Source organism: Peromyscus eremicus, chromosome 6, assembly GCF_949786415.1.
Source record: "Peromyscus eremicus chromosome 6, PerEre_H2_v1, whole genome shotgun sequence".
Classification (NCBI taxonomy): Eukaryota; Metazoa; Chordata; class Mammalia; order Rodentia; family Cricetidae; genus Peromyscus; species Peromyscus eremicus.
In genome coordinates this window covers 97,078,947-97,096,767 of record NC_081421.1, presented here as the reverse complement: position 1 = coordinate 97,096,767, position 17,821 = coordinate 97,078,947, and the positions used below count along the sequence as shown (strand labels likewise).

Genomic DNA, 17,821 nt, shown 5'->3' with positions numbered 1-17,821 from the left:
GGACTGAATGCACATATCCCCCACCCCCTCACCCCATACAAACTGTTTATGTGTGCTGTGGGACATCTTCTGTACACTGTGAATATATGTTGCTCTCATTGGTTGATAATAAAGCTGTTTGGCCAGTGGAGAGGCAGAATAAGGTTAGGTGATACAATCAAACTGAAGATGGAGATGAAGAAGGGTAGGGTCGGGGCAGATAGGATCCAGCCTCCCAAGGAACAAGATGTCAGAGAACTGGTAAGTCACAGGCCATGTGGCAATGCATAGATTAATAGAAATGGGTTAATTCAAATGTAAGATCTAGTTAGTAATAAGCATGAGCTAATAAGCCAAAAATTTTGTAATTAATATTAAGCCTCTGAGTGATTATTTAGAAGTGGCTGCAGGACAGGCAGGACAGAGAAAAGCCTCTGTTTACACATGAACATAAATTAAACAATGGTAAAGCTTTATATCAATAAAGTTTCTTGCAGAATACTGAAAGGAAAAATAAACACTCATTTAATATATTATTCTCATGATCTTTAAACATGTTCCAAGAAGAAATGAACTACATCCAGAGAGATTTCAGAAAATCCTATCGATGTGATCATTGGGTTTTAAAAAATTATTTCTAAAAGTATCAGTATCAAGGTCTTACTACTCCATTTGAATACTTTTCTGAGATGTTATGAAAACAACTGTGCTTTTGAAACTGACAATCCCTATATCACACATAGTCCTACCAAGGAGTAATTAGGAATGTCAGAATACAATTTTTTAAAGGAAGAATTTAGTACATTTGGTTTTTATGCACATAAGTGCTCATTTAGTTTGAAAATCTTTTTCCAAAATTGCTGCGGTTGCAGCCAGCTGAGTATTTCAAGATGTTTGATCCAAATTTTGGGACTGATGTTGTCAGTTATCACAAATTTAGAGCTGGAATTGATCAGTGGCATTATCTGGTCCAGTGCTTTCCTTTGGCAGATGAGTTGATGTAAATTAATTATCTAAAGAAAGTTTGTGGCGTAGAGAATGAAAAACAGCCATTAGCATTCAAGGGAAGAAAGTGAAGCATGAAGACATTAAATAAGTTGCCAACTTTATTAGAACTGGTGCAAGCAGTGGGGACTAATTTTAGCCTGCCAATATCTCACTGGTGCTTTCGACTGCCCTGTACTATCTTCATATTGTTGATGCTTTCAAAATGTTACCTGGACTTGGATAAATAATTTTATAAGAAAGAAATGTTTCTTGATGCTGGATAGCGCTCACACTGTCATGCCATGTTGACAGGAAAGACAGGGCTCTCAATGACATTGCTTAACAGTCTTGAGTTTTGTGGAACTGTACTCAGGGAAGAAAAAGACAATACCACTGCAATGTATGTGTTTAACAAGTTTCATTTGGGTTGTAATATTTTGAAACACGTAACAAGATCTTTTTAAACAAAATATATTTATAGGTTTAAGTGTAGCTTCTAGTGTCACTGACTAAACAAATGTAATTGCTCTGAATGGCCTCTAAAAAGCTTCAACGATTCATTGTGAAGCAAATTACACTGGAGTCTTTTCCAGAGCTCTCAGCATGGCTTTTAAAAAAGAAATTACTCAAACGGGTGAAATCAGCAATTATGAAATATAACCTGCAAATCTGGAGAGCCAGGCTGCTGAGTGGCAGTAGAGTTGGGCAGATTTAAGACAAGTGATTAAATATGTTTGGTTTTCAAAGTAACCAAACCAGGAGTGTTTATAAGCATGTTTGTTTTTCAGTAAGGTAAATTTACTTATAATGCTTTTAATACTATTTAGCATTATAGAATTTTTTAGATAGTGCTTACAGGTGGAATCTTTTATTAATCCACATTGAAAAATATATGCATATAATTATTTAAAGCAACACGTGATGGCATATTTGTGTGTATTTTGAAAAGTGATAATTGGACAAACAATACATATGGAAGGCTTATTGAGTGCTAGACTCTAGTGTAAACTTATATGTGCATCTGCCTGTAGTGATATTTTATTTCTGCTTTAATAAATAAAGCTTACCTGAGACTAGAGAAAAAAACAGACACAACAAAGAAGTCATACAATGTTAACACACACCTTTACTCCTATCACTTGGCAGGCAGGATCTCTGTGTGCTCAAGACCAAACTGGGAACAGAACCAGATGTGGTGGCACATGCCTCAAATTCCAACACTAGTTAACTATGGAGGTCTGGAAGTCTGTACAGACAGACAGGAAGTGATAGAGCTGGGCAGGAAGAGGAAGTGATGTAGCTGAACAGAGAGAGCAAATCAGATGGCAGAACAGCAAGGCATATAGGTGTGGGTAGACAGGAAATAACTTGCATTTGGAAGCTGCAGAGTTGGTGTGGTAAGGTTGCCTGGTGACTTTCCCTATTTCCCTGACCTAAGTCTTTCACCCCTATATTTGGCTCTGTGTTTTTTTTTATTTAATAAGACCATTTAGAAATACGTCTTCATCTGCCCAGCTGTTCTGTGTAGTAATCCTTCCTATTCTCCTTATTATTTTGTGTATGAGAAACCAGGACACAGAGCATATAAGCTATTTGTACTACATCAAGCAACCATTCATGGAAGGAAGACTTCAATTAAGGTATTTTGGTGCTCTAATCCATAATTTTACTCACTTTAGTTTCCATATTTATGAGTCTGGACTCCCTATATGTAGGTATAGCTCTGCCCTGGAAACTTAGAGAGAAGAGTAAAGTGTTCTTTTAAAATAATAATAACCAACCAGGTATAACTTTATAGGATTCCATTGTATTCATTTGAGGCCTATGCATCCAAATATGACAATTCAAAACTGAAGGTTTCTGCACTGGCACAGTTCAGAGGAGTTGTAGGTAGTCATGATGGGGTCCAGAACAGAAAGCTCCAGGCACTGGGGAGGATTCCCACACTTTTTGTGATAACATGTCCCACTATGCAAACATGAGAGAACTCATCTGACTATTTTTCTGGGGACCAGATTTCTGTCCTTTATTACATTTTTGGAAGGACAGAGAGCTCAAGTAATACCTAAAACAAGAGCAGGCAAGCTTTTCACTATAGGCAAGATAGACACATGTTTGGACATGAGGCAGTAGGGTCTGTTTCCCAACTTTACTGCACAATGGTGGTGGGAAAGCAGCCGAGGACAGTGCAGGAGTGGGGCAATATTCCAAAGACATCTTCCTTAGGGGCTTGGAAATCCAAGCTTCCTGAAATTACTCTTATATGTTGCAAAATATTACAGTTACTTCAGTAGTATTTTCAGTTATTAAAACATGTAGAAAAAGAAAGCATTCTTAGTTTATATCACAAGAACAGGCAACAGTCTGCCCCTTTAGACTATGGGGATGACCTTTCCCACCATACAGGTGTCCACTGGAAAAGTTTTGAAAATGCAAGTCTTGAGCCTCTGCAAATCTACTGAACCAGAAATTGGAAGCAAGAACCTACAGTCTGTGTTTGGAGTATTTTCTTGGTGAAAAAGACACACTGAAGTTTGAGAGGAATTGCTGAAAAAAAATTAATTTATTCATACTTATATATGGAGAAAGTATGGTGTTTCCTTTTTTTAGATGCTAGAACAATCTTTCAATAAGAGGTTAGCTTTCTGAAAGTTACCTTGAAAATATACCAATTTTTATTACTCTGTATAGAACTCATCTATATTTGATATACTTATGTATGTATGATATGTATTTACAGCTATATGTAATCACAACCTGCATATAAACACATACCTGGCACAGAATATCACAAAGCAAGTGGAATCTTCAATGTATGTAATGTCCTTTGATATTTTTTTCTATTCTATTTCTATGGGATTCACCTCAGTCCACTATTTTCAGAAGCTGTTATTAGATCACAACCCATAGAGGAGGAATGCCACAATCAAATCTACTCACCAGGGCAAATTCTTTGTTGAGAATCATCTGCTCCACTAACGATGACTCATTGCGGAAGAGGTGGGGCTGCATGTGGCTCCACATGTGAGGGAACCACCAGAACTCATCCACAGACCGCAGCAGAAGATCATCCCCTTCATCTTCCTCTTCAGTTCCTGCAAAACATTAGCGACAATGGCTTCAATGATGAACTTGTTTTTGTAAGATTTATTTAATTCTTCACGCTAATCTCTAAACAGACAAGAATGAGTTTAGTCAAGGTTACATCTGAGATGAGGGGCATGAGTATGGTGTGATGGGTACTGCTAATCAAAGTGGCAGTTTAAGACTACTCACTACTGATGGTGTTTAGAACTGTGAGCACATGCTGGAATAAACAATAAGCACACACACACACACAAAAAAACACATATAATTCACGATTTCTTACTGTATACAAGGAATTTGATTAGAGAGGATCACTTCTTTTTTTCAAATATTTTGTATGTGTGTACGAAACTGAGTAGATATTTTGATGAATTTTGTTTAGTCCTTTTAGTTATGAAAATGTCATGAACTTATTGAAGGAATGTGGAAAATACAAGTGATCTATACAGGCAAAATAAAATAAAATAGAAATAGAACAACTACAAAGTTATCCTGTAGAACAAACCAGTGGGAACTACCTTTGGATTCTTCTTTAATTTAAATTTAAATTCTTCTTAATTTAAAACTGAACAGTTATTCTTTAAGTACTGTTGTTTCTTTATAGTTCAAGTTAATGCTATTCACATAGAACTCCAATTTTAACACAAGATTGTTTTTATTTATGTTTTATAATAAAGGTTATATAAACCCTAAGAATTTCATAAAACCTTAACAATGAATCTTATAATTATTTCTAAAAGAAACCTGATTTGAGAATTAGTTGAAAATGAGTATATCTTTCTCATTTTATGAGCAGTTTTCAGTCCAATGCATGTGAAGAGCACTGTGATACTACAGCTGAAAGAAAAACAAAAATATTTCTAAGTGTATTTATCATATTGCAGCTCTCCAGAAAGATTTTTGCTATATAGAGCTCTATGTATTTTACATAATTTAATAAAATTTAGACAAATTTTTAAAGTGTTATGAATTTAGTCATGCAATCATTGTTATATATTCTCAAAATACTAAACTATAAAAGAAATCTAAAAAATGTTCTGGCTTCTAGTGTGCTTTTATTTGGTTTATTCTTTCATGACACAATATATTTAATAGGTGGGTGTTTAATTTTTTGCTATTTATTAAATTAAGGGACTACATATTAATTTTATTTTAAATGTTTCTTAAAATGTTCCATTTGCATGTTCCATAAAAAAGATGTCCTCAGTCATAGAAAAAATGATATGAAGTGGGTAAGGCAGTTTGGATTCAGTTCCCAGAAGAGAGTCCCTTCTTTTCTATAAAATTAACTGTTTGATTTTGAAGAGGTATAATTCTGAGTCCCAGTTTCCTGGTTTAAAACAAGGATGCAAATACTTTTGCCATAAGGTCTTAGTAATGAGTCAATGCGATCAATTGATGAAAGCACTTCACGTTGTGTCTTCCAGACAGAAGTGCGTAGACTATAAACATCTGAAAATCAAGCCAGCTGATGTTTAATTGCTTTGCTTTTAATTGACATATTTTTACACATTCTTAAAGATTCAGCCTGCATATATCACACCTTTTAAAAGCAAACACTGGATCCATTAAGCTGTACTGTAGCATGCTACTTTCCTAGAACAATGATTACTAAAATGACTTAATTCTGCCTTCTTAAAAACAGTCAATGACCTTAGCAGCTTCATATCATACAGGGTTAATGAAGTTTAGAAATTTATGAAATTCTGTGAATGAGATATGTAGACAACATTCATAATTTCCATAAGTTGTCTAAAACTGTTGGTATCAGACTCCAAGGTCATTGACTTATGTTTGTGTATTAAGACCATCTAATGTTGAAATCCAAGCTAAGAATCATTTACCATTTCCACTGGTGAAATACATATGCCACAGGTGTTTCTTATCTCCATAATTAAACAGACTGAGCTATGCATTTGAAAGAGTCACTTATGTCACAAGTGATGAAAGAATTGCTTTCTTCCATCAAATAAAACCAGACCGTTTTTCTCTGAGTGTAGAGGGTTTAGGAAATATTTCATTCCCTTTCAGCTCTACTGATCGTTATTGTGTGTGGCTGGAAGCACAGAACGCTTCCTTGACCAGGAACAAGGTCAATTGCTCAATTTGTAGAATATTGATATAAACAGTTGAATGGCTGATCATAAAATATCAGCAATTTTGTATCAGAGGTTATGCTAATTGACAAAATCTCTAGGCAAGTTTGCAAGTGACATTTTTTAAGCTTCTTGCTTTTTAAATATCCTAGATTAATTTCTGCCAACTGTTCTCTTATTTTATGCTGGTCATATAATCCAAAGCCACATGAGGCTGACCCTTGACACTCTATATAGTTTAATGAAAAATATGATAGCAAGTCATGCTGGTAGAACACAGTAGAATTTTAAGTAATTTCCATTATAAGTAAAAATGCTATATTTTGGCAGTCAAAGCACATACTTTTTCAATACTCATGTATGCTTAAGTTAGACTAAAATGTTATTTGTAGTTCATGATGACCATATAGATACCAGTTAAAGGTATTAAACTGGCTGTGTTCCAAATAAACCTAAACTAAGCCAAAATTATGTCTAAATGATCATTAATATAAAATAAAGTAGGTTTTGTACTTTTTTTTAACCTTTTTTGTTTCCTAGAGCATACATTTTTAAGTCAGAGTAAAGTTAAAAAAGGTTTATTTTCTTGTCACCAATTTTGCTGGATTGTTGCTTTGAGACAATGACATGCTTCTGAAAGCTCTTTCAATCTGTCCACATAAGGTTTTTGATTTTGTCTTTTTCATTACTAAGGGTTGAACTCTGAACACAAGGCAAGTGCTCTACAACTAATCTACAGCCATGGACCCAATAAACAATGCTTTTTAGCAAGATTTGGACTATAGATTAAAGGTAAAGTTGTAAGAGTAAAATAAGATTCAAAATATTCCATTGGCTGTTTCATCTCTTTTACACAAAAATATGCTCATTATGCATGAAATATTCTAATTTCTAAATGTGAAGACATATTTTTTTAAAATTTTTTCTTTTATTCAATACCTGGTATGACCTCCCATAGGTGAATATATAGATGAATGAAAAAAATGAAAAGGAAAAGGAAAAAGAGTGCTCTTAGTTATGGTGGAGGAGACAGCTGATTAAATACCGGAGGGCATGCATAGCCAGAGGTAGACACATCTGGGAGAGCTCAGAGTAGCCATGATTAGAAGGAGCCAAGTGAAGAGAGGGGAGTTGGGAAGGGAGGGAAGGGTAGGGGGACACGGAGCAGTGGCCAGGAGGCTCATATGTACAGAGGGCAGGTAACCAAAATGGTTGGATTATATAAGGAAGAGCAGCCCAGCCCCCTGGGCTGGAGAAGTTTAGAGTAGGGGGTGGGTTACACTAGTCAAGAGGATCCTGTAATAGGTAGGGACTGAGGGATACAGGTAGAACCTGTCTGACCAGGTCCACTTTGAGATGTTAAGTACACACCTGAGTCATTTATTCCAGATTTGAAACCTAACAAAAACCACCTATACTAACCACGTGATGATCCTTGTTAGTGAATAAATGTATATTAAAAGATACCTACTATCCCCAAATTAGGAAACAGATTTAAATTAGTATTCCATAAACCTTTATTCTCATACAAAATACTTCCAAAATTACTAATAATGAGCACTTAAACTACATGTATGGGAGGTAATATTACCATCTTTTTTAGATGTGGAAACTGAGGCATAGAAAGGTTACATAGTTTGTGTATGTTTATATAGTTGGTAAAATGTCAAAGCCTGATTTCAACACGACCCATCTGTCTCTAACATCTGGTCATTTAATTCACAGTGTATATGGAAGAGTAAAAAAAAAATCACAAAACTAAGACAGCCATTTCCCTTCTTTTATCTTTGAAGTTAACACATATTTAATGAAGTCAATTTTTAGGGAGTAAAAGTGACAACCTGGGAAAACAATTTTAACCAATTTCCAAACATTATTCATGACAATTATTGATTGGATTAGGTCTAATTGGTTATTAAATTATAATAACAGCAATAATGCTCACTAGAAATCATGTCCAGTGAAAATGAAAATGCACAGCTCTCCCAGAAGGTGGCCTTACTCAGGGGTGGGGTTTCCATTTGGTGGAGCTTTCATGATGTATTTTCAATTAAGATGTAAACATTTTCAGACTAAAAAAAATCATCTTAAATTTCCCACTTTCATTATATTTTTTTTTTTGTTGTTTTTAATCAACGCTATGTGTACCTCTTTCAATCTGCCACCGGTGGACGAATAACTTTCAGGGAAGGTTTAGTAATATGTCATTTTGGGGTGAGATTGGCTTTAACATGAAGGTCAGAGAGGTGGATAGGGAAGAACACATGACAAATACAAAGAAATGACGAAGTCTAACCCAAGCAGCAGTAGTCACTGCTACACTAGAAACATGAGATTAAATGTCTTCAGAATAATGAAGCCTATCAATCAGTATCCTCATGTACTGGGAAATCAGACGATCCTGGGAGAAAATAATTACACATCACAGCCACAAGCACACAGAAGGAATGAACTTCCTTGGCTTTCAACCTGCTTTTCTATAAGGTTAAATCTCCAAATAGAATTGTGACTAGCCAGAGATGACGTATGCCTTTATGATAGAGGATATCACAGTATTCAGCACTTGAGGAAATGTCTGAAGCTTAAAGGCATTGATATGAACTCAACATAATATGGTTACACTCTTGAAAAATAATTTTTATTACCCCTTTAGACACACAACAGAGCAGTCAAATAAAATATATTTATGTGGAGAAAATTAAATTCTTAAGATTTATGTATTTATACATACGTATGTCCTATTTGCTAAGTGAGCTATCACTGTAGCATCACATTATGGAATATTTATTCCATCATCATCATTTCTTTATCTTTTTCTTTTTTCTTTCCTTTTTTTGGCTATGCTAGTACCAATTCAGAGTCAATGAAGTATGTTTAAAAGATATAATTAAGTGTGTTTTTGGGGGAGTATTTTAGTAAATATTTTTTTAAATATTAACAAAAACTGTCCTGTTTATTTCCTAATGTATGTGTACTTTACACATGCCCAGGATGATAAAGAAGAAATGAGAATTCCCATAACTTCTATCAACACTAACTCTGAACTTGTCTGGCAGGTTTAATATGTCTAAGTATGAGAAGGGAATAAAAACTGAGGTGGAGGTGGCTATCTACATATCCAAGAGAACGGATTTTCTTACACTAGGAAGCTATTTAAGACAAAATTGTACTGTTTGTATATGAATTCCAAGTAATCCCATAGCTTTATTCCCCTGCATGGGCAGACACAGCCATTACAGTTATCTGCTTTATGACTTCATAGTCAGAGCTTCTTAAGGCTGAACTCATTTCTTAAGGAGGCTTTTAAAGAAGATTTGCAAAATCATGGTGATTTTAAAAATCATAAGCTAGAATTGCCTCACCTGTGAAGAGATGATGACCCAATCTCTCTTCAAATGCCCTTTAAGATATACAATCATTTGATTTATCAACTAGTTAAGTACTAATTTCCCTTCTACTACTTTAAACAAATTTAAATATTTCAAAGTAGAACAAAAAGTTTAACTAACATACATCAGGAAAAAAACAAGCCATTTCTACTTTACTCTCCTAATAAACCATACTGAATTTTGCGTTAGACACACTCCTTGAGTAAACAAGCTGCCCCTAGAATGATTACAGGCTACCTTTGATGGGATATTGTTAATGAGTCAATAAGCTGCGTAAGTGCATAAAGATGACCATATGTTTCCTCTAAGATGCTGTGAACCTACAATTTAACATCTTAAACAAAGCATTTAACTTACAGCCAAATGCACAGATAGGTACAGATCTTGAATGTCCTCTTTACAGAGAGGCCCCAACACATAATTCACTACAATTTCTCTACAAGTGTAAGACAATAAATTTTATGAACATAGTTCTCTGTACTCTAATGTAACATGGCACAATACTAATATTCTCAAGGTAAAAGTCAAAATCTGGATGTGAGGGTGCAAAGAAGTAAGACACAGGAGAACATAAAGTATGTAAACACCAAGCCTGTTTTGAGAGTCTGTTGAGGGTCTGGGAATAAACAGAAAGATAATTGGACAGAGGTGGGGGAAAAAGCATGACTGATTGTGAGGATTTTTATAGATATCAGCTCTATTAAGTAAAAATAATTTTAGGAAAAAATTTTCACAGGAAGGTAAATCAACAAGATGACCTTTAGAGTCGACTGCATTTCTTTGAGCCTATAAAACCCATATCCCATTAAAATAATACCAAAGTATTTATCTCTCAACCGTTTGATGGCCAAAGATTCTGCCCAGTTCTGTTCATCTTGGTGCTGCTATCATCTTTGTTTCTACACTGTGCATTTGCCTACATGACACAGACAAAAGAATGCACAGTCACACTTGGCATAATAATGATGGTTCCTCTTACAGAGTTCTAAAGTCAATGCTCTACCTCTTTTGCCTTTGAATTTAGAAGTTTTTGCCAAGTAAACAAACTCTTTGATGTTTGGATCTAGCTACTCATACAGTGCACCCAAGTTTCCCATCCTCCATAATCAATAAGACATCCTATGTCTACTACTTATGTAACATTTAAAGTTCTCTATCCTATTTATATGTAGCTGCCTGAGGAACACAAAGCTACTTCTTACCTGTGTGGTAAAACTTCCCTGAAAATCCAAGGTTGAAGGTAAAATTTGCAACCTGAGTGCGCAGTAAATTTTGAGTCTCTAGTAATGCCTGAAATAAATAAGAAATTAACATAATTTTAGAAAAATAAATATGAAGTTTGGGATGTCCCTTTCACAAATGTGTGGGCATGAGAGAAACAATAAGAACTTTGCTGAGTTGTGGTGTCTGATGGGCATCAACTGTGTATTCATATTACAGCTATTTTAATTATTACGGATGTTATTTTATTGAAGGTCACAGAACTGTGAAACAGTTAAGTCCTGAGCACATTATGCATCACTGAGAGCCAATTCTCCAACTGCACAGCCTTGAAATCATTTTTCATTTTGTATGAGACATTTCTTGAATTTCAGATTATTACATTTCCTTTCCATGGGGAAACTTTCAAAATTGTTGCTATAGACAAGTTCTATGTATGTTACTAAGGAACAGGGCAGAACTTTTATTTGCACTACATTTCATTATGTGATCATGTTACCGCTCCCATGATTTTTAAGGTAAAAGTATTAAAGTGAAAGCTTTAGTTTTTTACTTCATAAACAGATGAGCAATATACATTTTACAAGGCATTGCTTGCAGTTCTGAAAAAATAAACCATATAGGAATAAATATGCTATATGTTGCCAACTCCACAAAGAAGTGTTCTCTATTATCCCAATATAGCAAACATTTCCTTAATTCCTAGATTTTTTAATTACACTATTATAACTTCCCACTTGTAGGTAAGATAAGTACACATTGGCAGTAATTAGCCAGAATTACTCATTCTATCAATCCTCCAGTTCTGTCACCCATCTTAACATACATAGCAGAATTTGGAACTCTCCAATACACTTTTTTTTTCTTATTGGCATGGTTATCAATTTATTGATTGAGAACTCTTATCCTATTTTCCATTAGATTTTACAAGAGAACTTTATTCTGGTAGAAAATTGGTGCTATCAATTTCAATACTTCTTGGCTACTGGATCCATCTGTTAGGGTGAAAAAAGAGCCAATGTTTAGATTGTTTACTTGGCATCAGTCATGATGAATAAGTTTTTGGTTTCAAACATTTTTTTATGGTCCTTACTATTCTTTGTAAGTTGTTTGATTTTAATGTGTGGGAGCCCACAGTGACTCCAGTTTGTGGCTTGATTCCATCATGGACTCAAGGTCAGAGAGCTCAAGCTTGTCTTTGCTCCTTAAGCCTGGGTAACAAGATGTTTGGCCAAAAGAATGGTTACCAGATGTCTCCTCAAGGCTGGATAACAGGATGTTTGGCCAAAAGCATGGTCACAAGATGTCTTGAGAATTAGGAGGTGTTTATGCTTGTTTTTTCCTTTAACTATGGTGTCCTTGAGAGTGGGAGGTCTTTTGCCCTCCTTGCTTCTGTATAAAAAGGCAATGAGAAATAAACTTGGGGCTGCTGCGGTATTGATGGAGAGCCCTCTCGAACCTATCCTGTATTTCTGTCTTTTCTTTTATGTCTCTATTTTTTTTCTATCTGTTTTCTTCTCAAGCCTCACTTCCCTATTCAGGACTGTTTGAGAGGTCCTGAAGGACCCAACATTAATGTAAGAGAAGAGAAGAAGCATGGATGAAAAGAAGGAAGGTGGGGAGAAGGGAAGGAGAAAGGGAGGGAGGGAGGAACAGTGACTAAACAGATACTAATAAAATACGACAGTCAGTGGTTATCCAAGACCATAATTATGATGGAAACAATCATGACCAATCTTATTTTAAGGTTATCAAAACAAAGAACAAACAAAGAAACTAAGAAACAAACAGGAAAAACATAAAAATTCAAACCAAACCAACCAACCAACCAAACAAACAAAAAAACACTTCTGGGAAGCTAAACTAACTAGTATTAGTGAATTTTAGCAAGTATTGAACATGATTGGTTTTATTTTTTGTTTTTGATACATCCAGACTGCAATTTCCCTTCCTTCTAGTCCTACCCGCAGATCCTTGTCTCCTCTGTCTTCTTCAGAAAAGAGCAGGCCTCCCAGAGTATCAGCTGACCATGGTAAAACAAGATGCAATAAGACTTAAGTAAATATTAAAAAGAGGATGTTGTCCAATAACTTGAGGCCCATTTCACAAGAGGGAGCTCATGCCTGACACTGCTTGGATGGCCAGAAATTGGAGAAAGGACAGCCCAAAACTAGTGTAGAACCAAACAAGAATAGTCTTAAAAAATTAAAGAAATGATTTCTAATGATATTCTGCTAGTCTCACAAATCAATCTGTTTTCTAGTCATCATAAGAGAAGCTTCCTCCTACAGCAGATGGGAATGGATGCAGACACCCACAGCCAGACATTGTAGAGAGAGAAAGACAAAGACAGGAAGAGAGGGGGAGGGGAAGAGAGGGAAGGAGGGAGAGAGGGAGGGAGGGAGAGAGGGAGAGAGAGAGAGAGAGAGAGAGAGAGAGAGAGAGAGAGAGAGAGTAAATTGGAGCTATCCAGCTATCCATATTTGTTGGGTCATTGGGTCCCTCCACCCAGAGATTGGAGAAACCCAGAGGAAGAAGAAAGAAAGACTTCAGGAGTCAGAGGAGTGGAGACAGCAGGAGAACATGGCATACAGATTAACTAAGCAGTGCTTGCATGGACTCACAGAGACTGAAGCAGCATGCACGGGACATGCATGGGTCTGCACCAGGTCCTCTGTTTATATATAATGGCTGTTAGATTGGTGTTTTTGTGAGACTCCTAAAAGTAGTAGCAGATGTATCTCAGACTCTTTTGCCCACTCTTGAGACTCTGTCTCCTACTGAGTTGCTGTCCAGCCTCAAGACTTTTGCCTTGTCTTTTTTTTATTATTATTATTTTAATTCCAAATGCCGTTTATTGAAGGAGGGAGGAGGTCTTAAATATAGGCTTACAGCACAATGAGAGAACCCTGGAGGGCAGAAGTTCGCTACCGATGTTTTACAATCTTGCATCTAAGCTGTTAATGCCCATTATGCAGGATACACAGACAAGGAACTTCCCTTAAGCATTCGGGAGTGTGAAACCCAGGAGGGAATTAGCATAGGGAGGATATCAAGGTCAAGGTCAGCAAGCAAGGCAACAGTTACCCAAAATGGGGGCCAGGGACCTACAACTCCCCCTTTTACTAATAAATGAGCTTCTGACTTAGGTTGCATGGGAGGTCAGCAGGTCACCTTACCCATCATGGAGATGCCTGCCCAGACCACACAGGCGCTCTGTCTTAGGTTGGTGAGCACCCCCCAAGAATTACCCGTCTTTGAATACTCATTATCATATAGGCTCAATCGTGTGAGCTGCAGAGTTAACTGCCTTGTCTTATTGTATCTTTTTTTTTTTTTTTTGTCCTGTTGGGCTGTTGTCTTTTGGAGCCCTGCTCTTTTCTGAAAAGGAAATGGAGGGGGAATGGATCTGTGGGAGAGGAGAGTTGGAGGGGGGAGGCTAGGAGGAGTGGAGTGAGAGAAACTGTGGTTGGGATGTATTGTATGAGAGAGTATTCTATTTTCAATTAAAAAAAAAACACAACACAAGGTGTTGTCAAAATTTATGAAACTTGCTGAAGTTATTGTTCAATGCTGTGGAATAAAGCCTTTAAAACAAAATTATGCATTTTTTTCTCTTAGTGGGTGCCTTTTTGTCCCCCCTACTCAATGTTCAGTCCTTGTGATCCCATATTTTGAAATACACATTTGTTTTTTTTATTTCCTTCCTCTCCAATCCTATCCACTCATTGTTTTTCGCACTGAGTTCCTAAAGTCATTCATAATTCTACATGCATCCATCATCACTTTGATTAAATAAGGGCTTACTATTATATTGAGAGTAATAAGCACAAACCACATAGCTTCAGGCCTTACTGATGACAGAGGTGGCGGTGGAGAAAGAAAAAGGAGGGGGGGAGCAAAAGAGAAGGAGCAGGAGAGGAAGAAGGAGGAAGCAGACAGAGAAAAGAGGATATGGATACTGACAGTCACATGTGTGTAATTACACCTCTTCATAAAAGTTGAGATTGTGCTTTGAAGGAAGTTTTATAGAATATTTTCCTACATACCTGCTCATTAGGTGCTTTTGGAGGGAACAATCTAATAAGGAAACAAAACTACCTGATTCAACCTTACCCAGCAAGCTCCCATCACCTTTCTCTTGGGTTTTAAAAAGATTGTAGAGAACAGCAATGTTTCCATTGTCCATTTTCAGCTTCTTCTATTCACGCCTCTCTGTAATCATGCTAGGCTTCTGACACAGGAAATGCATTGGAAACTTGGCTCAGGGAAGCTATTCTATTAATGACTCAAGTATTATCAGCCAATTGAGTTCTTTATTTTTTCATATATCTATAAAATGGAATAGAGTACACTTACATAATAAAATTATTTTAAGATTATATCATAGGGGACCTGCAAAAATTGTTTGCTACACAATATGACTTCAATAAATAGTGGTCAATAAAGAAATTCAATAAATTCTAGAGATGTCAATCTTTCCTATCAATCATAAATCGCTGGGATTTTTAAAAATTTTTTCTTAAATATCTCATTAGGCTACATGCATCTCTCCATTCCCTACTTCACCAGATAATCCTTAAACTGAACCACCAATGAACTGCCTTTTATGTGTCTCTATGTCATTCTCACTCTTCATTCTGCTTGGGAAGCCACCCTTCTTCCCAATACCCATTCAAAACGCCATCCATTCATTAAATCTCTATCCATATGCCATCTTTCTTCAATAAGCAACTTTTAATGCTTCCAAACTTTTCCTTTCTTCATTTCCTAGAGACTGTTTCTAAATTATTTTCTTAAAATTTGTATAATTTTCTGCTTTATTATATGTACTTTGTATCTTATTTCCCTCTCTAGTCAATAAGAGTGTTCAGGTTGATCAAATCTTAGTCATTTTTCTCTATCCTTTGTTGGAAAATGTAATTTTGTGCATGTGAATTATATTCAGTCAGATAAAAGCACATGTTAATGCATGACAATAAATAGGATTCATTCCATTTATTCTGTTTGTAACATTTTTCAATGCTAAAATGATAAACATAGATCAGCAAAATGTTGTATCAGAACAGTTTAGACAAAATGTTACATTTTTACCAGCCTATCATATACGATCAAAGTTGTATAGCAATGTATTTTAACTTGAGTAAGGGAGGAACAGAGGCCAGGGGACATGAACACTCTTATCCTGGTACTACTTAAACCTGTAGAACCACACTGACACTTCTGTTGATGAAAGAAGTAGAACTGTGCAGGCCTAGCCTCCCAATAAATGTCATGACTAACATGGGTGTAAAAAGACAAATGCTATGAGAATAGTGCAAATGGACTCAGATGGAAATGTCAAAGACGCCCATCTATCATCTTGCTTTATGCTAAGTAAATACTCCTTGGTTTTCCCAAACCAGAGGAAGTAAGTTTCTGTGTTTTTCAGTGATGAAATACAACAATGAATATATTTTTAAAATCTATTAAAATTTAAACATAACTATATAAAATAAGTTTGAAAAACAAAAGTGCTAAGCTTTGAAAATTACAGAGGAGTTGAAAAATAAAAAGTAACTTGAAAATAAGAAACATGTAAAATGCTAGAAGCAAGATCAGAACAAAAACAATATACAAAGTTAAGAGCAGATGAAGCATGAGGAAACTTCTAAAATCAGCCCTAGGTTTTGGAAAAAAGTTATTAATAATCTGGAAATGATATATCTCAATTTGAGAATAAAGTAAAAAGCGAAGCACAGTAAAAGTAAAAGTGAAATACCATGTAGGTATAAATATGCTTTCACATCTTAATATGTAGGAGAACTAAACTTGAAAGTAGATGTAAAATAAAACAGTTGATAATAGCTTTTAATCCATATAAAACAATACATCTGGCTTTAAATTGTATCCTTCTTCCATTTATGAGGAACTCACTAAAGGACTTGATAGGACATTAAAAGTAATAAGTATGTAATTTCCTTAGAAAACACAGTCGTTCATTATTGAAATTGACATTACTACTTTTGCTTATTCTATGATATCATAATGAATTCTTCAATATTAATAAAAAAAGTTGACTTTTGTCCTTAGATACTTGTAAAGAGACAGATGAAATTCAAACTTAATTTTTCATAGTATTTTCTCAATTAGAGTGTTAAGACTGTCAGTTCTGGAGGTCAGGATGAACTCCTGATTTACATGCCTGTTACTGGATACAGATGTGTATAACATCACATATCTTCTAAAAGTAGAGAAAGTCTCAAGTCGGTTGTGTGAAATGATCACCAGGATGCTAGTTCAGTTCCTGCTCCCAAGCTTGCCTTCTGCTCACTGCACAACTAGGTTCAGAACAGCCTATGGATTCTGGTTTGAACAATTTTAATAGTGTCAAGGAGACTTCAATGAAGTCCAGGGAACAATGAGTATAAGTGCATTATATATGGCACTATGTGTCATTTAGTTCTTATATTTAGGCCTTTATATGAATCTACTCCTTTTGCTAAGTGCATTTAATTAATAAGGCATCGATGTCCATATATACACTTTGATCTATTCTTATGGAATTAAACTTGTTTCATTCATTCCTTGTTCTGCCAGGATACTCTTGCTACCTTTCTCCCAGCCCCCTCTCTCCTTCCTTCCCTCCTTTCTTTTCTTTTTGTTCTTTTTGATATTATATTTTAACTACAACTTTCTCCCTTCTCTTTCTTCCCTTCCTCCCTTTGAATCCTCCCATATCTCCCTTTTTTCTTTTTTTTGTTGAAAATAGATGTCTTTTCATACAATATGTTCTGATCATTGTTTTCCCTCAATCAACTCCTCTGAGATTCCCTAGTGAGACTCCATCAGAAAGAACTGATTTTTTTCATTTACCAGTGGTTATCAATTAGACATAGCTTCTGGGTAAGGGACAGGGGCTTGTGTCCACTTTTCCTTCCAGCACTGGGGTCCCATCTAAATTAGATCCATGTAGGCCTTGTGCATACTGCCACAGTCTCTGTGAGATCATAAGTGCATCCAGTCCTGTTGTGTCTAGAAGGCCTTGCTTCCTTAGTGTCCTCTATCCCCTTTGGCTCTTAT

The 17,821-nt window shown here is 35.7% G+C and overlaps 1 protein-coding gene across 1 annotated transcript in view; it reads right to left on the bottom strand.

Annotated features, from left to right (window-relative positions):
- The window catches only part of Ndst4 (N-deacetylase and N-sulfotransferase 4), a 284,281-nt gene that overhangs the window by 156,105 nt on the left and 110,355 nt on the right, over positions 1-17,821 (bottom strand). Inside the window, exons 2-3 of the mRNA XM_059265003.1 lie at positions 10,741-10,828; positions 3,907-4,061 (exon numbers count right to left, since the gene is read on the bottom strand). Coding sequence (XP_059120986.1) covers positions 3,907-4,061; positions 10,741-10,828 — 243 coding nt within the window. The remainder of the gene's footprint in view (positions 1-3,906; positions 4,062-10,740; positions 10,829-17,821) is intronic.